This window comes from Phocoena phocoena, chromosome 5 (genome assembly GCF_963924675.1).
Source record: "Phocoena phocoena chromosome 5, mPhoPho1.1, whole genome shotgun sequence".
Taxonomy (NCBI): domain Eukaryota; kingdom Metazoa; phylum Chordata; class Mammalia; order Artiodactyla; family Phocoenidae; genus Phocoena; species Phocoena phocoena.
The window spans coordinates 30745582-30767783 of record NC_089223.1 but is presented as its reverse complement, the minus strand read 5'-3'; the positions used below and the strand labels follow the sequence as shown (position 1 = coordinate 30767783).

General features: G+C 40.3%; 1 protein-coding gene across 1 annotated transcript in view; it reads right to left on the bottom strand.

The window, feature by feature from the left end:
* Positions 1–22202, bottom strand: part of FHIP1A (FHF complex subunit HOOK interacting protein 1A) — a 101789-nt gene that overhangs the window by 27458 nt on the left and 52129 nt on the right. The window contains exons 5-6 of the mRNA XM_065878271.1: positions 6849–7016; positions 1327–1406 (exon numbers count right to left, since the gene is read on the bottom strand). Coding sequence (XP_065734343.1) covers positions 1327–1406; positions 6849–7016 — 248 coding nt within the window. The remainder of the gene's footprint in view (positions 1–1326; positions 1407–6848; positions 7017–22202) is intronic.

Below are 22202 nucleotides of genomic sequence, written 5' to 3'. Positions count from 1 at the left end.
ACCATCGTTCCACCCACCAGCCCACTGTGGTATCTGCATCGCTCCCTTTTGCAGGACACCACGTCTACACTGCAGCCTTCCTCAAACCAGTGGTTCTCAAACTTAGCCTCGTGTCAGAATCCGCTGACACGGATTCTGAGAGTTTGTTTAAAGCATAGCCTGCCAGGCCCCACCCACCACCACAGTTTCTGATTCAGCCCATCTGGAAGATGGCCAAGAACGTGTGTTTCTCACGAGATCCTGGGGGATGTCTCTGCCGCTATTCCCAAGATCGCACGTCACCACCTCCTTACTTTTCCACAGCTACTTCTGTGGGAATGCTGGACATCCTCTTGGGATGTCAGCTCCTCAGTAATTCTGCTCACATCATGTCTAAACCCCAGTGGGGACCAGGGGCAGCCCAGGTCTCCTCCCTCTTGCGCTGCTCTCAGCTCCTTCTGCCCTTCTTCTGCCTGAGGAGGGGTCAAAAACAGGGTCTAAGGAATGAGGAGGTGGAGGGTGTGCCCAAGGACCTGGTTGGCTCTTTCCTTTTTGCTTCCACACCACCAGGGGGGAGTGAGGGAGCACAAGCCCTCACCAACTCTTTTCCTTCACAAAAGGAGATGCTTCTCTCAGGGACCCTGAGAAGCAGAGGCAGGGGCAAGGCAGGATTCGGTGTTCCTGAGTTTCCTGCCAAACAACCAAACTAATGTCGTCTTAACAGCAGTCCACTTTGACTCCTGACGCCTGTCTTCAGATACCAGTCCCTTCATGAAACCTTTCCCACCTGGACATCTGAAGGACATACCTTTTCCTCCTTGTATACATGTATGTCCTTTTCGGTTCATCCCCTCCGTGCCTTATTCCCTTCTGAATTGTACACAGAAAGTACTCATTAAATATTTACTGAATTTAATTGAAACATACTCACAGGTCAGACAGTGAGCCCTGTACCATTTCTAAAGCAAGAGTCATAGAAATTATACATCAACAGCATTTAATATTTAGAAAAGTTGTTTTCAAAAACGAGTCCCCTAAAAATGTACTTCAGGAGAAAGACATGCAGCTACGGACCAGAAGAGCGTTCATAACACCTCTGCAAGTTTCCAAACATTCTACGTATTCTTTCCAGGAGCACATGTATAATATAATGCATTTGGCCCCCTAAAAACTGTTAACAGTAAAACGAAAATTAACCTTGGGAAATAATGCAGAAATTAAATTGATTTGCTCGATGATTTTCTTCCTTAGAAGCATGGCCCTTACTTCACTTACACTACCAAAGAAAAAATGTAATAGCGATAGTGTAGAGCTTTCCTTTAAAGGGAACAAAAGATGGCAACTCACCTTAGAATTAGTTGTAACATCACATCTTCACAATGTAAACCGATGAGAGTTCTAAATAATGCCAGGGACACCACACAAAGCTGGGAAGCAAGACAAATATCTATTTCAGATATTGGAAGGACAGCTCTACTTCACACAGATGGTAAATAAATCAGAATTACAAAATAAAATGACCTTTTTTTTTAGCAGTTTTGATTAAGAAAAATGTAGAATTACCCTCCTAATAAAATGCCTGTGCTCATATTCCCAACTTGTAAAGATCCAGATAAATATGTCCCCTACAACTCCCCAATACACACACACACACACACACACACACCCCATCTCCTATTTATGTCATTTGTTTTCCTAGTTATTTTCAAATACGACACTGGTTATTTGAAAGACAGGGCTAACAGAAAATTGCATATACCCCAGCCATCTCTCTCTCCAGAGTCCTCAGCCCTAAGCCTCAGCTCTTCTTGCCTTATCCCTTGGCTTTGGGGCAAACATTCTCCCGGGTTCCATTTCCCATAGTGCTGAGGGATGATGATATACTTTCCTAGGATGTTCATTAAAAAACAAGATTTCCTGCAGTCTCTGATTTCCAAAAAGGAAAGATAAACTGTCCAACAGAGAAGGTTCCCAAAGGTGCATTATAAAATCACCGTGCCTTTTGGGAGTAAGCTTTTGCTGTTCCATCAGGCCACTTAAGTAATTTAGGCTCTCATTCTTTGTACAGGAGAATAAGGGCTAGCCTGTGTTCTAGGCAGGACAGGTTAACAAGCCAGTCAATGAAATCCGTAACGGTGTTGTAGAGAAAGAGCTGTACTTGGCGTGCCCCAAAACATCTCTTGTGCTCAGGACAGGTCACACCTTACAGTTAGGAAGAAGCAAATACTTCATTCCGTTCCTTCCATGCCTTTGCACATGCTGTTTCTCTGCCTGGAATGTCTTCCTCTGTCTCCTCTGCAGGATAACCCTACTTATTCTCAAAGACTGACTGTAGGCATCACCTCTCCTAGGAAATCTTTCTTCTCTTTCTCCCAGGATTACCACTCAACACCCGCTTTCCCCAGTCCGAGTCCTCTCTATATGTTGCCATAGTAACCTGGGCAAATCACTGTCAAGGGTGCTCAGCACCCTGTATCTGTCTTTTTATTACTGAGTCCAGGGAGTTCATTATTCAACATACAAGTATCTTTTCAGACACATGATTTGCAAAGATTTCTTCTTATTTTGTCAGCTGTTTTTTCAATTTCTTAATGGTGTCCTTTGAAACACAAAAGTTTTTACAGATTTTAGATTTCTTCTTGAATCAGTTTCAGAAGTTTGTGTCTTTCGCAGGAATAAAGACACAGACCTACTAGAGAATGGACTTGAGGATATGGGGAGGGGGAAGGGTAAGCTGTGACAAAGCGAGAGAGAGGCATGGACATATATACACTACCAAACGTAAGGTAGGTAGCTAGTGGGAAGCAGCCGCATAGCACAGGGAGATCAGCTCAGTGCTTTGTGACCGCCTGGAGGGGTGGGATAGGGAGGGTGGGAGGGAGGGAGACACAAGAGGGAAGAGATATGGGAACATATGTATATGTATAACTGATTCACTTTGTTATAAAGCAGAAACTAACACACCATTGTAAAGCAATTATACTCCAATAAAGATGTAAAAAAAAAAAAAGTAAAATTTTAGTAACTATGAAAAAAGAAGTTTGTGTCTTTCTAGAATCTGCCTGTTTCATCTAATTTATCCAATATTTTGGCATGCAGTTGTTCACAGTATTCCCTTATAATCCTATTTATTTATTTATTAACTACGTTTTTTATCAATGCATACAGATGTCATTAACTATGAAGAAAAGGGAAGGCATACTTATTACAAAAATCAGAATCATGGTTATTTCTGCAGGAGACGGAGAGGGTTGTAATCAGAGAGGGCTACCGAGGGGCTTATGAGGTGTTGGCAATGTTTCATTCTCCCCTGAATGATGATGACATGGTGTTTTCTTTACAATTAAACTGTATGTTTAGCCTTTATACAGTTTTGCTCTGTATGAATATTGTATCTCATTATAAACTCTGACAAGGCATCATTCCACTGGGCAGAGGCTGCAATAGTAGTTCTCAATGTCTGGTCCAAGTCTTCCCATGGGTACAATGGATATAATCCTTTTTAGTTCTATAAGGTCAACAAACAGTAATACCCCCTCTTTCGTTCTAGATTTTACTAATTTGACTCTTCTCACTTTTTTTCTTAGTAGTCTAAAAGTTTGTCAATTTTGTCAACTTTTTCAAAGAACCAACTTTTTTATGAGGTTTTTTGGTTTGTCTTTATTGAATGAAAGATTCTTTAAATTCTATAGTACTTTATAATTTTCAAAAGTTTCACACACATTGATTCCATATAATCCCATAATATCCCTTTTCCCCCCTACCCCTATATTGCCCTTCCTTCCTTCCCTCTCCCCACTGGTAACCATGTTTGTTCTCTATATCTGTGAGTCTGCTTCTTTTTTGTTTTATTCACTAGTTTGTTGTATTTTCTAGATTCCCCATGTAACTAATATTAAGACAGTATTTGTCTTTCTCTGTCTGACTTATTTCACTTAGCATAATGCCCTCTAAGTCCATCCAAATTTTGCAAATGGCAAAATTTCATCCCTTTTTATGGCTGACTAGTATTCCATTGAATATATATATACCACACCTTCTTTAAACATTCATCTGTTGGTGGATACTTTGGTTGCTTCCATACCTTGGCAAATGTAAATAATGCTGCTATGAACATTGGAGTGCATGTATCTTTCTGAATTAGTGTTTCTGTTTTTTTTGAATATACACTCAGGAGTGGAATTGCTGGGTCATATGGTAGTTCTATCTTTAGTTTTCTTGAGAAACCTCCATAGTGTTTTCCACAGTGGCTGCACCAATTTACATTCCCATCAACAATGGAAGAGGGTCAAAGAACCAACTTTTTGTTTTGGTGATTTTCTATTGATTTTGTTGTTTTTCTAGTCTTCATTTCCTTAATTTCTGCTCTAATCCTTATTATTTCCTTCCTTCTGCTTGGTTTGAGTTTGCTCTTCTTTTTCCAGTGTCTTAAAGTAGGTTAGGTTACTGATTTGAGATTTTTCTTCTTTTTTAACGTAGGTGTTTACAGCTATATATTTCCCTCTTGGCAGTGTTATACTGCATCCCATAAGTTTTGGTATGTTGTATCTTCATTCTCATTTATCTCAAAGTACATTCTCATTTCCCTTGTGATTTCTTCTTTGACCCACTGGTTACTTAGGAGTACTGTTTAATTTCCACATATTTGTGAATTTTCTTTCTGTCAATAAACTTTAATTTCAATCCATTGTGGCCAGGGAACATACTTGGTATAATTTCAATCGCTTTAAATTCATTGAAAGTGATTATCACATGGTCCATCTTGGACAGTGTTCATTCCATGTGCACTTGAAGAGAATGTACATTCTGCTGCTGTTGGGTGGAGTGTTCTACAGATGCCTGTGCTAGGTCTAGTTGGTTTATAGCATTGTTCAAGTCTCCTATTTCCTTATTCATCTCCTGCCTACTTGTTCTATTATAAAAAAGTAACGTGCTGAAATATCCCACAACTATTGTTGTATCTTCTATTTCTCCCTTAAATTTCACCAGTTTTTACTTCATAAATTTTGGGACTCTGTTTTTAGATGCACATATATTTATAATTGCTATATTTTTCCAAGGGGTTGACCCTTTATCATTATAAAATGTCCCTCTTTCTCTCTAGTAAATTTCTTGTTGTTTTTTTTTTAATTTCTTGTTTTAAAGTCTAATCTGTGGCTTATTAGTATAGCCACTCAAGCCTTGTTTTGGTTGCTGTTTGTGTAACCTATTTTTTCTATCCGTTAACTTTCAATCTACTGTTATCTTTGAATCTAAAGTGTATCTCCAGTTGGCAGCAAATAACTTGGATCTAGTTTTTTATCTAGTCTGACAATCTCTGTCTTTTGATTGAATTTTTAATCTATTTACATTTAATATTATCATTATAGTTGGATTTATATCTGCCCTTTTACTTTTTGTTTTCTATATGTCTGATGTCTTTTTGTTCCTCTATTCCTATTTTACTGTCTTCTTTTACATTAAGTGAATATTTCCCCCATAGTAACACTTTAATTCCTTTAATGATATTTTTTACTATTTTTTTGAGTTACTAGTGGTTGTTCTAGACCTTACCATATACATCTTAATTTATCAGAGTCTACTTCAGATTTACACTAAATTAATTTTAGTGAAGTACAGAAATGTTACTCTTATATAGCTCTATTCCTTCTTACCCCCCTTTGTGCTATTACTGTTATACACATTACATCTACATATGTTACAAACAATAACACTGTTAATTATTCCTTTACCTTTTTTTGCATTTTTAATGGAGCTTTTTTCTGAAGTATAGTTGATTTACAATATTATATTAGTTTCAAGTGTACAACATAGTGATTCAATATTTTTATAGATTATACTCCATTTAAAGTTATTATAAAATATTGGCTATATTCCCTGTGCTGTACAATGTATCCTTGTAGCTTATTTATTTCATAAATAGTAGTTTGTACCTCTTAATCTCCTACCCCTATCTTGCCCCTCCGCTCTTCCTCTCCCCACTGGTAACCACCAGTTTGTCCTCTATATCTGTTTCTGTTTTGTTAAATTCATTCATTTGTTTTATTTCTTAGATTCCACATGTAAGTGATAACACACAATATTTGTCCTTCTCTGTCTGACTTATTTCACTCAGCATAATGCCCTCTAGTTCCACCCATGCTGTTGCAAATAGCAGAATTTCATTTTTTCTATGGCTGAGTAATATTCCATTGTATATTTATACCACATCTTTATCCATTCATCTGTTGATGGACACTTAGGTTGCTTCCATATCCTCGCTATTGTAAATAATGCTGCTATGAACATTAGAATGCATGTATCTTTACAAATTAGTGTTTTCATTTTCTTCAAATATACCTTTGCTTTTAAAACAATAATTGCACTTAAATAGACAGCCTTTGGAGAGAGGGTTGCAAAGGATTACACTAATGGTATAAGAGGATTTTCAAAGTTAATCAGAGCACCAAACTAAAGAATGACTACCTAAACTCACAACTGCCCAGACGTGCATTTCAAAACACTTATGGACAGAAATATGATCTCTAAATACCCAGACTTGATACACTTTGGTTCCCTGGCTTTACCTGAACTTAATTAAGCCCATATGTTCCCCTGTACCTTGTCTCCTCAGAAGCACATTCTGCTGGTTCTACAGAAGAAAGTGCCAACCCAGACAAATTGAGAAAAATTGTCCTATGAAAGGCAGTAACTCCCACCTCCCTGACAGAAGGGCTCCTGATAGCAAAACAAATTATCTAGTTCATCTCTTCCCAAATAGAAAAGCAATGGCTGAAAGAAAACAGAATATTCATAATTTTATTCCAAAAACAAACTCTCCTGAAATCTGTCTTGAGCTATAAATTCCCTTCCTCTGGGGCCTTCCTTACCCGAAATGGGGTGTTGATTCGGCTCGTGAGAGTATCTAGGATGTGGACGTTCTCATGCTGGTGCAACAGGATAAAACGGAGGAAGATCTCAAGTAGTGCTGGCTCAGAGATGCTACGCAGAAAAAGGTCCAGATATGCAGTTGTGGTCATGACCTCCTCCACAGTCACCTGGGACCAATGACAGAGTGAGCACAGGTAAGCATCCCCTCAATGCTCTGATACATGCCTCCTCAATGGCCCCCAGCCTCACCGCAGTGAACCCATCAAGGCAAGAACACGCCTGCCACAAGAACACACTTCAGAGCTTCATCTGAAGCCCATAACCTATTCACATTCCACAAAACCTCATGCTGTTTCCGCCCTTTAATTCAGTAAGGGAAAAGCAAAGGCAGAAAGAAGCAATTCAAGTGTTCCAACGACTCTAATCACCAGATGCAGTTCGAACACCATCAAGATTTTAGCGTGTAATCACAAAGGAGAAAAAAAGATAACAGAAAGTATTTCCATGGTCAGTAAGGGATTAATTATAAAGCTCAGTACAACTTGTTTCATTATTAGTCATTCAATAAACCTTTATTGGGACCTGCTATGTACAGGAGCTAGGAACATAAGAACATATTTTCTGTCTAGGAAGTTGGGTTATATATATGCTCTAGCAAACAAAATAATAATATAATAAATAGCAAGTGAGAGGTCCAGACACAAAATGCTGCTGCACACAAGATGTTCAGATATGTTTCTGGAAAGTTGTACGCCAAATTTTTATAACTGAATAATATATATATAAGTATTATTTATAAAGTGCTATAAGAGTTTACTGCTTATGAAGTAACTGTGACTTTTTTTAATAATACAGATTACTATTTTCTATGTGGTGTGATTTTCCCACGTAATAAAACGTTGATCTTTCAGGAAACAGAACCCTCTGAACAGTCAAGTTTTTCAAAGAGCTGAGGATTTGATCCTTAAAGCATCAAAATTTTAATTTTACAATTTTTATTGGGAATATTTTAAGAGCTAATATACGTTTCTTCGTCCTCCTAAAAGCAGCATAGGGGTCATCAATTGCCTTGCCATCTGTAATATAGGAAGACTCAAACAGGGGTACGTGAAAATCACCAGGGAAACAGTTCAAAATTTCAGATTCCAACCTTATACCCTAGAAAGCTTAGAAATCTCCCCTGCCATGAGTCTAATGCACCTGATGCTAAATGAAACAGATGGTGATAATTTTTGAGTGATTACATCTTTTCTTTTCCAGTATTCCATCTTCTTTCCTCCTCCCTTTAAAAGTGTTAACTGTCACTTTATCATACTGTTACTGGGCCATTCCTTTAAAAACACATTCCTCTCCTTTTCTGCCTTCAAAATCCACAAATCGGTTTAGAAACCACATGTCCAGACCTGCTATATAAGTGTAGATAGGCCTTGTGCATCTGTGCAAAAAGGCTTAAATTACTTTTACGAATTTCTTGGTTCTTAGGGATGTTCTAGATAGATGAGTTCAAATAGATAAGATATTACCAAATTAGTTCTGTCTGTTTTCTTTATTCTAAGCACGGCCCCTATAGGACCTCTGAATCCACTCAGAATCTATGGACAGCTCACCCAGCAGTACCGTGAGTGGCCCGACACTGCGTCGAGCCCTTCGCTCCCCAGCTCAGAGCCAATCCTGTGAGCCCTCAAACACTCAACACACCCCTGTGTCATCTGGCCAACTGTAAAGGGCTCTCCGTGGCCCAAATATAGCAAAGGAAATAGGTAAGCATCAACTGCATGGCAGATAAATTACCTCGAGAAGAGTGCTTCACGTGGGCTGCCCTGCTTCTGAAACAAACTGCTCCTATCCTGTGTTTTCCCATGTTCGCTAGTCCCAGGCTCACGGCACTTGTAATACTGGCCTGGGACACAAGCTGTGACTTTTTCTTTATTACTCCAGTGCAATGCAAAGAGCCTAGCGCATAGAAATTACTTAATAAGCGTTTCCTGAACAAATGATAATCCCCAAGGACCTAGCAATTTACATTTGCCAGAGTTGAGCTTAAGTTTTTAATTCCTCCTTTTTCTCTGCATGAGATCTGAAGGCCCCAGTGAGTGGGGATATTTCTTTATAAAGACCTAGAGAATAACTGATGTCACCAGTATAGCTAAGGGGGAAAGCCTTTAGGCAAAAAATCTAATTCCCTAACAATCTTGATCACTAGAAAACAACTTGCACTAATCATTCCAAAGGGGCCTTGCATGTAGTTCCTGCAATACTGTTTTCTCAACTTACCTATGGAGTGCTGCTAAGCTGACACGTCACACAGAATTCCAGGAGCTGCCTCTGCATCAGTGATGCAGCATGAGTTTTTCCCCCCTTAAGTTACGCATGACCGTGATAAGCTCAAAAGCACAGCAATAAACTCTTTAGAATCTAAATCTCAGTCTTCAGGGCCTGGCGTGAAAGAAGGGAATTAAGCATCTATTGTTTACTACTCTTAAGCTGGATAAATGAAAAGATTTTTTTTTTTTTAAGAAATCCAAGCTGTCATTTATAAGCTAAGAGGATTTAAGAAAGCACTTGGAGGGGCGGCATTTACATAACATGCTATAAATATTAAAAGCCCAATTCTATTAAGCATCAAGTTGCAAAGTCTTTATAAATTGAGGTCACACTCATCTTAAACTAATACCCCAACCAAGAAAATCTGGTTCCATTCTCTATCCATCTCTTCCCTCCTCCATATTCTCAGAGCCCTTAGAAGCCTTTTATCCCAGAAAATCTTCTCCTGCCCCATTACCTTACTTCTCAGAAACTTCCTCTAATCCTCCAAATAGGTAACCTCCTTAGTGAGAAAGAGACTAGAGCCTAAGTGTGATCACTTGAAAGCTAACGATGAACCACCATGGGAAGGCGGCTCTGCTGGGAAGACTGTAAAACTCAGGTTCCCCTGACGCCCCAAAGAGCAAGTACCAGCAAAACGGGAGAGCAACCTCCTCCTCGTGGTCCCATTATGAAGGACAATCGGCTGTTGATGTAAGGAGGACCTTCTGCCTTATGGCTGACTGTCAATATTTATTGACCTGTTCTATAAAGAACTGCAGGTAGCTACGAATTTACATAGAAATTCTACTAGACACGGTAAATGAGGTTCTACCACATAATATGCAATAATAAAGCTTAAGAATGCTAAAGCTTAGATATGTTCTTTCTTCTTAAAGGTAGACCGCAATGGCGGCAATGACCTAAGGAAAACTCGGTTCCCACAAACAAATAATTATCCTTGACAAGAGAGGTACAACCATGAACCCAAACAGGATATCTGTTTAGGCACTTCCACATGCTTCCTTGTCAGCCCAAGTTCTAGAATGGAGCCCTGACTCAGGTACTTAATTTTACTGCTAGCCAGTCCAGTTTAGTCTATTCTTTGAAATCTTTTTCCTGGCCACCTTCTCCACCTCCACCAGCCCTTACCTGAGTCCTCCTTCATGCCAAGTGCCCTTTACCAATCCCTTAAACTGGTGTTTCTCAAACAACAGTTTGAGACCCAAAAGTGGGTAGTAAGATCAATGTATTGGTCCACTCATGGTTTAGACCAGATTCAAATGGAAAATATTAGAGTACACTGCACGTAGCATGAGTAACTACTGTTTTGTGAAACTCTGGTATACATATTTTCTTCAAACTATATGTAACACAATATATTATGTATGTGACTTCTTACATGTTCAATAAAAAAATACACACACACGCAAATGTATAAAATAAATTTCTGGCCATGAGTTACAGTCAAAACTATCTGAAAACCACTGAAGTAGTACTGCAGTAACCCAACAAATTCACAGTCCTTTCTGTCATCCTTTCCCCACCAGTTCCTTCTACTCCAGGCCATCACCCAGCATGGCCTGAACCTGGGTGAAGTGCACATAGAGTTGAGATCGGTTCGCTGAACAGAATTTACAGTCAGTCTACTCCTTTTTATTCGAGCCTAAGAGCTCCAACAGTGCATTTTTATTTTTTAATGAAAATTTCAAGTTTCTCAGAAATGGACAAAATAGAGGTTTTGTTTTCTTTGAAAAAAGGGGATGAGTGGGAAGGGAGGAGTTGACACTGTGCGTCACATTCCACTTCTACAAAGTCAAAACTCTCTCAAAAGTGAAGGCTAGAACCAAGCCCAGCCGTCATGCCCACTTAATGCACAGCGCAGGAGGAAACTGAGCATATAGACATCTTGGCCTTTCTGTAATCAGCTCCAGTTGGGCAATTCCATTTGCATCTAAATTAGCACCAGAATCCTCGCTGTAATGGCAGGTTTATTGTCTGTCCTGAAAAATATATTTCCCACCTGCTAATTGTGTGTGTGTGTGTGTGTGTGTGTGTGTGTATGTGTGATATCTAGTCACATTGGGACAAACAGATGGGTCCTACCTTCTGTCGCCCAGGGAGGTGTCAGCCAGTGGGATCAGGTGACTGTAGCACCCTCTCCAAGTTAGAAGCCACCCTTCCTTGGCTAGTCCTTTGGTGTAGAGGAGAAAACTAGACAAGCTAGGGTTCCTCTGGGTCCTCTGTGAGCCCTCAGCCCCAGCAGCTCCACCCAGAGAGCAGGAAACAAGGAGACCAGGGGTCCTCTGCCCACTGAAAGCAGCAGCGGGGAAGGAAAGATGAGGCTGGATTGCATGAAACAGGGGAACACAGGCTAAGATCCTTCCTACTGCTGCCAGAGAAAGACAAGCTAACAGACAGGCAGGAGGCATGTCCACCCAAGTGCTGTCAAGGGCGGCAGCTGGATGGGCTCTTCCCATGCATCTCCTTCCCTCCAAGGATACAGAGCACAAGGAACATTCAGGAACAGCGGGAAGACAGTCACCCTGGTTCTCAGGGAGCGGCCCCACTGTTTCAGCCAAATTCATGACAGAAAACATTCAATGATTCCAAGTCTGAAAAGAGTCTGCAGTTGATGACTGAGGCTCCCTCCTGCCTGGCTCCTTCTGCTTCTCGACCTGCAGGCACTCACTGCATTGACCCCACTGCCACAGGCAGGCAGGGGGCCGTGAGTGGACATAACATCCAAAATCCCTAAGTGTTGCTGTTCATTCCTAAAACACCTGAGGAAGGAGGAGATTACAGTGATGGCTACAATGACTTTAGCAACATATCTTTAGGAAAAGATGTTAAAAATAAAGCCAGTCTCTGCCTCTTTTCCCCAGCATTTCCTCAATGTATCTGTAATACATTAAACATAATCATTAATTAAATCAATTAAATATTAATTGATTGACTAATCACCTATGATAGGGACTAATCTCCACCGGGGTGGGTGGAGGCTGGGAGCTCTGAGGTATGATAAACCTCTCCCTGGAGAAGTCAACAAATTATTTCTAGAGCCTTTCTTCCTATTCTATGTGTGTATAATCTGTACCCTACTACTTCATTATAATGTAACCTATCAGAGTATAATTCAGTATATGATCTGTTATATTTGAACCACATCCAACAGAATTTTGTTATTGAAATATTCCAAATATCACTAAGAAAGGTATTTCATAGCATGGCTTTCAGGTCAGAAATAACAAAGAAACTAAATATATTTTAAAATAAAATAAAATATATTTTAGCTTAGAAGTAGAGATCTGAAGAGTATTCCAATGATTATTTGATCCATCCCTTTCCTGTTACTAATGTTCCAGAAAGATTCTTCTTAGTTGCAATACAAAGAACTACAAAGACAACAAGGGAGACCGTCAAGATGGTGGAAGAGTAAGACATGGAGATTACCCTCCTCCCAACAAATACATCAGAAATACATCTACATGTGGAACAACTCCTACAGAACACCTACTGAACGCTGGCAGAAGACCTCAGACCTCCCAAAAGGCAAGAAACTCCCCACATACCTGGGTAGGGCAAAAGAAAAAACAGAGACAAAAGAATAGGGACGGGACCGCACCAGTGGGAGGGAGCTGTGAAGGAGGAAAGGTTTCCACACACTAGGAAGCCCCTTCGCGGGCGGAGACTGCGGGTGGCGGAGTGGGGAGCTTCGAAGCCGCGGAGGAGGGCACAGCAACAGGGGTGTGGGGGGCAAAGCGGAGAGATTCCCGCGCAGAGGATCGCTGCCGACCGGCACTCATCAGCCCGAGAGGCTTGTCTGCTCACCCGCCGGGGCGGGCGGGGCTGGGAGCTGAGGCTCCGGCTTAGGAGGTCAGATACCAGGGAGAGGACTGGGGTTGGCTGCGTGAACACAGCCTGAAGGGGTTAGTGCACCACGGCTAGCTGGGAGGGAGTCTGGGAAAAAGTCTGGAGCTGCCAAAGAGGCAGGAGAGCATTGTTTTGGGGGCAATGAGAGGGGGTGCAAGGAGAGGGGATTAAGAGCACCGCCTAAACGAGCTCCAGAGACGGGCATGAGATGCTAAGGCTGCTGCTGCAGCCACCAAGAAGCCTGTGTGCAAGCACAAGTCACTATCCACACCTCCCCTCCCGGGAGCCTGTGCAGCCCGCCACTGCCAGGGTCCCGTGATCCAGGGACAACTCCCTGGAGAGAACACATGGCGTGCCTCAGGCTGTTGCAATGTCACGCAGGCCTCTGCCACCGCAGGCTCGTCCTGCATCCGTACCCCTCCCTCCCGCCGGCCTGAGTGAGCCAGAGCCCCCGAATCAGCTGCTCCTTTAACCCCGTCCTGTCTGAGCAAAGAACAGACGCCCTCTGGTGACCTACACGCAGAGGTGGGGCCAATCCAAAACTGAACCCCAGGAGCTGGGCAAACAAAGAAGAGAAAGGGAAATCTCTCCCAGCAGCCTCAGGAGCAGTGGATTAAATCTCCACAATCACCTTGATGTACCCTGCTTCTGTGGAATACCTGAATAAACAACAAATCAGCCCAAAATTGAGGTGGTGGACTTCGGGAGCTACGATATATATATTTTTTCCTTTTTCTCTTTTTGTGAGTGTGTATGTGTATGCTCCTTTGTGTGATTTTGTCTGTATAGCTTTGTTTTTACTATTTGTCCTATGGTTCTGTCTGTCCGTTTTTTTGCATTTTGGGGTTTTTTTAGTATAGTTTTTAGCGCTTGTTCTCATTGGTGGATTTGTTTTTTGGTTTGCTTGCTCTTCTTTCTTTCTTTTTTTATTACTTTTTAATTTTTTATTTTTAATAATTATTTTTATTTTAATAACTTTATTTTATTTTTCTTTCTTTTTCCTCTCCCTTTTCTTGTGAGCCATGTGGCTGACAGGGTCTTGGTGCTCCCGCCAGGTGTCAGGCCTGAACTTCTCAGGTGGGAGAGCTGAGTTCAGGACATTGGTCCACCAGACACCACCCAGCTCCACGTAATATCAAACAGCGAAAGCTCTCCCAGAGATCTCCATCTCAACACTAAGACCCAGCTCCACTCAACGACCAGCAAGCTACAGTGCTGGACACCCCATGCCAAACAACTAGCAAAACAGGAACACAACCACACCCATTAGCAGACAGGCTGCCTAAAATCATAATAAGGTCACACACACCCCAAAACACACCACCAGATGCAGTTCTGCCCACGAGAAAGACAAGATCCAGTATCATCCACCAGAACACAGGCACTAGTCCCCTCCACCAGGAAGCCTACACAACCCACTGAACCAATCTTACCCACTAGGGACGGACTTCCAAAAACAAGGGGAACTACGAACCTGCAGGCTGCGAAAAGGAGACCCCAAACACAGTAAGTTAAGCAAAATGAGAAGACAGAGAAACACACAGCAGATGAAGGAGCAAGGTACAAACCCACCAGACCAAACAAATGAAGACGAAATAGGCAGTCTGCCTGAAAAAGAATTCCAACTAATGACAGTAAAGATGATGCAAAATCTTGGAAATGGAGAAAATACAAAAAACATTTAACAAGGGCCTAGAAGAACTAAAGAGGAAACAAACAATGATGAACAACACAATAAATGAAATTAAAAATTCTCTAGAAGGAATCAATAGCAGAATAACTGAGGCAGAAAAACGGATAAGTGACCTGGAAGATAAAAGAGTGGAAATAACGACTGCAGAACAGAATAAAGAAAAAAGAATGAAAAGAATTGAGGACAGTCTCCAAGACCTCTGGGATAATAGTAAACACACCAACATTCGAATTATAGGGGTCCCAGAAGAAGAAGAGAAAAAAAAAGGGACTGAGAAAGTATTTGAAGAGATTGTAGTTGAAAACTTTCCTAATATGGGAAAGGAAATAGTTAATCAAGTCCAGGAAGCACAGAGAGTTCCATACAGGATAAATCCAAGGAGAAACACGCCAAGACACATATTAATGAAACTATCAAAAATTAAATACAAAGAAAACATATTAAAAGCAGCAAGGGAAAAACAACAAATAAAATACAAGGGAATCCCCATAAGGTTAACAGCTGATCTTTCAGCAGAAACTCTCCAAGCCAGAAGGGAGTGGCAGGACATCTTTAAAGAGATGAAAGGGAAAAACCTACAACCAAGATTGCTCTACCCAGCAAGGATCTCATTCAGATTAAACAGAGAAATTAAAACCTTTACAGACAAGCAAAAGCTAAGAGAATCCAGCACCATCAAACCAGCCTTAAATGCTAAAGGAACTTCTCTAGGCCGGAAACACAAGAGAAGGAAAAGACCTGCAATAACAAACCCAAAACAATTAAGAAAATGGTAGTAGGAACATACATATTGATAATTACCTTAAATCTAAATGGATTAAATGCTCCAACCAAAAGACAGACTGGCTGAATGGATACAAAAACAAGACCCATATATATGCTGTTTACAAGAGACCCACTTCAGACCTAGGGACACATACAGACTGAAAGTGAGGGGATGGAAAAAGATATTCCATGCAAATGGAAATCAAAAGAAAGCTGGAGTAGCAATTCTCATATCAGACAAAATACACTTTAAAACAAAGACTATTACAAGAGACAAAGAAGGACACTACATAATGGTCAAGGGATCAATCCAAGAAGAAGATATAACAATTGTAAATATTTATGCACCCAACATAGAAGCACCTCAATACATAAGGCAAATTCTAACAGCCATAAAAGAGGAAATCAAGAGTAATTTAATCATAGTAGGGGACCTTAACACCCCACTTTCACCAAGGGACAGACCATCCAAAATGAAAATAAATAAGGAAACACAAGCTTTAAATGATACACTAAAGAAGATGTACTTAATTGATATTTATAGGACATCCCTTCCAAAAACAACAGAATGCACTCTCTTTTCAAGTGCTCATGGAACATTCTCCAGGATAGATCATACCTTGGGTCACAAATTAAGCCTTGGTTAATTTAAGAAAATTGAAATCGCATCAAGTATCTTTTCCAACCACAACGCTATGAGACTAGGTATCAATTACAGGAAAAATATCTGTAAAAACTACAAAAACATGGAGGCTAAACAATACACTACTTAATAACCAAGAGATCACTGAAGAAATCAAAGAGGAAATCAAAACATACCTAGAAACAAATGACAATGAAAACATAATGACCTAAAACCTATGGGATGGAGCAAAAGCAGTTCTAAGAGGGACGTTTATAGCAATACAATCCTACCTCAAGAAACAAGAAACATCTCAAACAGACAACCTAACCTTACACCTAAAGCAATTAGAGAAAGAAGAACAAAAAAAACCCCCCAAATTTAGCATAAGGAAAGAAATCATAAAGATCAGATCAGAAATAAATGAAAAAGAAATGAAGGAAACAATAGCAAATCAGTAAAACTAAAAGCTGGTTCTTTGGGAAGATAAAGAAAATTGATAAACCATTAGCCAGACTCATCAAGAAAAAAAGGGAGAAGACTCAATATAATTAGAAATGAAAAAGGAGAAGTAAGAACTGACAGTGCAGAAATACAAAGGATCATGAGAGAGTGCTATAAGCAACTTTGTGGCAATAAAATGGAGAACCTGGAAGAAACAGACAATTCTTAGAAAAGCACAACCTTCCAAGACTGAACCAGGAAGAAATAGAAAATATAAACAGACCAAGCACAAGCACTAAAATTGAGACTGTGATTAAAAATCATCCAACAAACAAAAGCCCAGGACCAGATGGCTTCACAGGCGAATTCTATCAAACATTTAGAGAAGAGCTAACACCTATCCTTCTCAAACTCTTCCAAAATATAGTAGAGGGAGGAACACTTCCAAATTCATTCTGTGAGACCACCATCACCTGATACTCAAACCAGAAAAAGATGTCACAAAGAAAGAAAACTACAGGCCAATATCACTGATGAACATAGATGCAAAAATGCTCAACAAAATACTAGCAAACAGAATCCAACAGCACATTAAAAGGATCACACACCATGATCAAGTGGGGTTTATCCCAGGAATGCAAGGATTCTTCAATATATGCAAATCAAGCAATGTGACAGAGCATATTAACAAACTGAAGGAGAAAAACCATATGATCATCTCAATAGATGCAGAAAAAGCTTTCAACAAAATTCAACACCCAATTATGATAAAAACCCTCCAGAAAGTAGGCATAGAGGGAACTTACCTCAACATAATAAAGGCCATATATGACAAACCCACAGCCAACATCGTTCTCAATTGGGAAAAACTGAAACCATTTTCACTAAGATCAGGAACCAGACAAGGTTGCCCACTCTCACCACTATTATTCAACATCGTTTTGGAAGTTTTACACACAGCAATCAGAAGAAGAAAAAGAAATAAAAGGAATCCAAATTGGAAAAGAAGATGTAAAGCTGTCACTGTTTGCAGATGACATGATACTAAACCCAGAGAATCCTAAAGACGCCACCAGAAAACTACTAGAGCTAATCAATGAATTTGGTAAAGCAGCAGGATACAAAATTAATGCACAGAAATCTCTTGCATTCCTATATATTAATGATGAAAAATATGACAGAGAAATTAAGGAAACGCTCCCATTTACCACTGCAACAAAGAGAATAAAATGCCTAGGAATAAACCTACCTAAGGAGACAAAAGACCTGTATGCAGAAAACTATAAGACACTGATGAAAGAAATTAAAGATGATACCAACAGATGGAGATATACACTATGTTTTTGGATTGGAAGAATCAACATTGTGAAAACGACTAAAATACCCAAAGCAATCTACAGATTGCAATCCCCATCAAACTACCAATGGCATTTTTCACAGAACTAGAACAAAAAATTTCACAATTTGTATGGTAACACAAAAGACCCTGAATAGCCAAAGCAATCTTAAGAAAGAAAAACGAACTGGAGGAATCAGGCTCCCTGACTTCAGACTATACTACAAAGCTACAGTAATCAAGACAGTATGGTACTGGCACAAAAACAGAAATATACATCAATAAATAGGATAGAAAGCCCAGAGATAAACCCACACACATATGGTCACCTTACTTTTGATAAAGGAGGCAAGAATATACAACGGAGAAAAGACAGCCTCTTCAATAAGTGGTGCAGGGAAAACTGGACAGCTACATGTAAAAGAATGAAATTAGAACACTCCCTAACACCATACACGAAAATAAATTCAAAATGGCTTAAAGACGGGCTTCCCTGGTGGTGCAGTGGTTGAGAGTCCGCCTGCCGATGCAGGGGACACGGGTTCGTGTCCTGGTCTGGGAGGATCCCACATGCCGCGGAGCAGCTAGGCCCGTGAGCCATGGCCTCTGGGCCTGCGCATCTGGAGCCTGTGCTCCGCAACGGGAGAGACCGCAACAGTGAGAAGCCCGCGTACCGCAAAAAAAAAAAGGATTAAAGGCCTAAATTTAAGGCCAGACACTATCGAACTCTTAGAGGAAAACATAGGCAGAACACTCTATGACATAAATCACAGCAAGATCCTTTTTGACCCACCTCCTAGAGAAATGGAAATAAAAACAAAAATAAACAAATGGGACCTAATGAAACTTGAAAACTTTTGCACAGCAAAAGAAACCATAAACAAGATGAAAAGACAACCCTCAGAATGGGAGAAAATATTTGCAAATGAAGCAACTGACAAAGGATTAATCTCCAAAATTTATAAGCAGCTCATGCAGCTCAATATCAAAAAAACAAAAAACCCAATCCAAAAATGGGCAGACGACCTAAATAGACATTTCTCCAAAGAAGATATACAGATTGCCAACAAACACATGAAAGGATGCTCAATATCACTAATCTTTAGATAAATGCAAATCAAAACTACAATGAGGTATCACCTCACACCAGTCAGAATGGCCATCATCAAAAAGTCTACAAACAATAAATGCTGGAGAGGGTGTGGAGAAAAGGGAACCCTCTTGCACTGTTGGTGGGAATGTCAACTGATACAGCCACTATGGAGAACAGTATGGAGGTTCCTGAAAAACTAAAAATAGAACTACCATACGACCTAGCAATCCCACTACTGGGCATATACCCTGAGAAAACCATAATTCAAAAAGAGTCATGTACCACAATGTTCACTGCAGCTCTATTTACAATAGCCAGGACATGGAAGCAACCTATGTGTCCATCGACAGATGAATGGATAAAGAAGATGTGGCACATATATACAATGGAATATTACTCAGCCATAAAAGGAAATGAAACTGAGTTTTTTGTAGTGAGGTGGATGGACCTAGGGTCTGTCATACAGAGTGAAGTAAGTCAGAAAGAGAAAAACAAATATCGTATGCTAAAACATATATGTGGAATCTAAAAAAAAAAAAATTGTTCTGAAGAACCTAGGGGCAGGACAGGAATAAAGATGCAGACGTAGAGAATGGTCTTGAGGACACGGGGAGGGGGAAGGGTAAGCTGGGACGAAGTGAGAGAGTGGCATGGACTTATATATACTACCAAATGTAAAACAGATAGCTAGTGAGAAGCAGCTGCATAGCACAGGGAGATCAGCTCAGTGCTTTGTGACCACCTAGAGGGGTTCGACAGGGAGGGTGAGAGGGAGATGCAAGAGGGAGGAGATATATGTATAGCTGATTCACTTTGTTATAAAGCAGAAACCAACACACCATTGTAAAGCAATTATACTCCAATAAAGATGTTTAAAAAAAATACTATAACAATGTCACTGATCAGTTTTTGAGCACCAATGTGTAATTCAGGACTATTCTCATCATATTGTTTCAGCCCTTTGAGTCCACACCATCTCAGGAGAACTGAGTTGGCCTATACAGAAAAGAAAACTTATTGGAAGGAGCCTGGGGTAGGCTCACAGAATCTCCAGAAGCCTGGAAAGCAAGCTTAGAGAAGAAGGGAGGTCTGATGGTTGCCGACCAAAGGCAATCAGACAGGGGATTATACAGCTTCCTTTGGCAACGCAGCTCAGGAGGTCCCTGCAATCAAGAAAGCATGCCTCAGTGTACAGGAAGATTCCCGCTGCTATAATTTAAAGTGTGCCTTACTCTGCCATCACGTTAAGAAGTGGTGATGGGGAAATGCTGTCTCACAAAACTCAACTTCCCATCCTATTCTAGGATTCTTATTAAACCTCTCAGCTTCCTCTTTTCTAGACTAAGTCCATTCCCTTTCTCAATTTTCTTAATGCATTCATCCATCCTTTAAGATTGCAAACTTACTGTGTCTGACCTACAGTGTGAATTCTCAAAACACTTGGTATAGCAGCAGGGACCCAAAGGATAATCAATAAATGTGTTAAGATGGAAATCAGCTGCCCTGTTACTAATAAAAGAACCAATGTGGTCTTCACAGCCCATGTTAAGGATGTCTTCATTAGCACGGTAGTTAGATTAATTTGAAGATACGTGAACAGCAAAGGAAATCTTCCTTTTATAGTGAATAACATTTCACTGAAAATAAGGAGCCAAACTCACGCCAAGCTCTTGATTATGGCTACCGAGAAAAGTGACCCATTGGGAAAAAGGAAATGCTTCCTCGGGCTTCCTCCTAATTTCTCTCCTTGATTAACGAGACAATACTATTGAATTCTGATAAGACTGACACTAAACCCAATGGTGGAGGGGAAATGGTTCGTGGGCCAGTCTCAACAAGCAGCTTCTTTAGAATGAAGTATTTGAGAACAGTCATAAGGTGGTGGCATCTAATACCTGCCGCTCCCATCCCCCAGTCAATCTGCCTGCTGCATTCCATGTATTATTTGGGGATGGCATTTTATACACAGACAACTTTCCTAGACACCAAAACTATAACAAAAGCAAGTTCTGATGATGAAGGACGGATTTCACTCCCGGCTTATTTTCCATGAGAAATGGAAAGACCTCAACACAGGGAAGACTGAGAAAACACACAGGTGTCTGCCCCAACAAATTCAATAATTCTAGTCTTTCTAGTTGTTTTTCTCTGTTACCCAAACCTGCTCATCATCAGGCACTGGACGATCACAGGGTAAGGCACACAGAGGGGCATCCTGTCAGAATAATTCTTTCTCCATGTCACCTAAAATGCAAGTCAGACATAAAAATGATGGGAGAGCAGGCCCTTAAAAGAAGTTAGTGTAAATATGACAACTTGCTATGCTATTATGTAATCTTCTGTTTCCTGGAAAAGTCCATTGAGTCAACCTCCCCAGCCATGCAACTAAATCACTTTTAGAATAAGGAAATGAATAAATAAAATAAAATACACAATTTTTTAACCAAGTTAGTGTGGGGCAAAAGAAAATTATACCAAGAAGGTAAAATAAGTAGACTGTAAGCTTCCTTTCCGTTCTCCTTGCTTTTTGGTTTTCTTACAACTACTTGAAGAAAAACTTGCGGGGCATTTGTCGTTGATACACTTTTAATGGTCTCTTAGGAGACTGCAGGGAAAGAAGAAAAGATTTACACCAACTTCCAGACCAGATTCTCCCTCGCCTCTCCACATCTGTTTCCAAGACAAATACCGACTGGCTGCCTTAGATAAGGTGGAGTTTTGTGTGAGTTGTTTTTTGTGTTTCTCTGTGTAGAGTAGGTGGGACCCTTCCTATCTTTTCATAATCCTGGTGCTTAAGAACTGAATCCTTTGGTACTGCATTATCTACCTCATGCACTTGCTGAAAAAGAAAAGAAGAAATGTGATTTTCCATTGCAAATCAAAAGGTACGTGTAAGCTTAATTTATAGCCCTAATTTTCCTCTCCTGCAACAGAAGAAAAGTGACGTGAAGAACGACAGCGAGGTCAAAGATGCGGAGGCTTCACAGTACCTGGGACCTGCTCAAATGCTAAAATGTTTACCGCGCGCGCGCGCGCGTGTGTGTGTGTGTGTGTGTGTGTGTGTGTGTTTAAGACAAGGAATACAGGTTTGTCTCCTAACTTCTATAGTTTTTTTTTTAAGTATAGTTGATTTACAATATTGTGTTAGTTTCAGGTGTACAGTATATTGATTCAGTATTTTTGCAGATTATATATTCCATTATAGGTTGCTACAAGATAATGG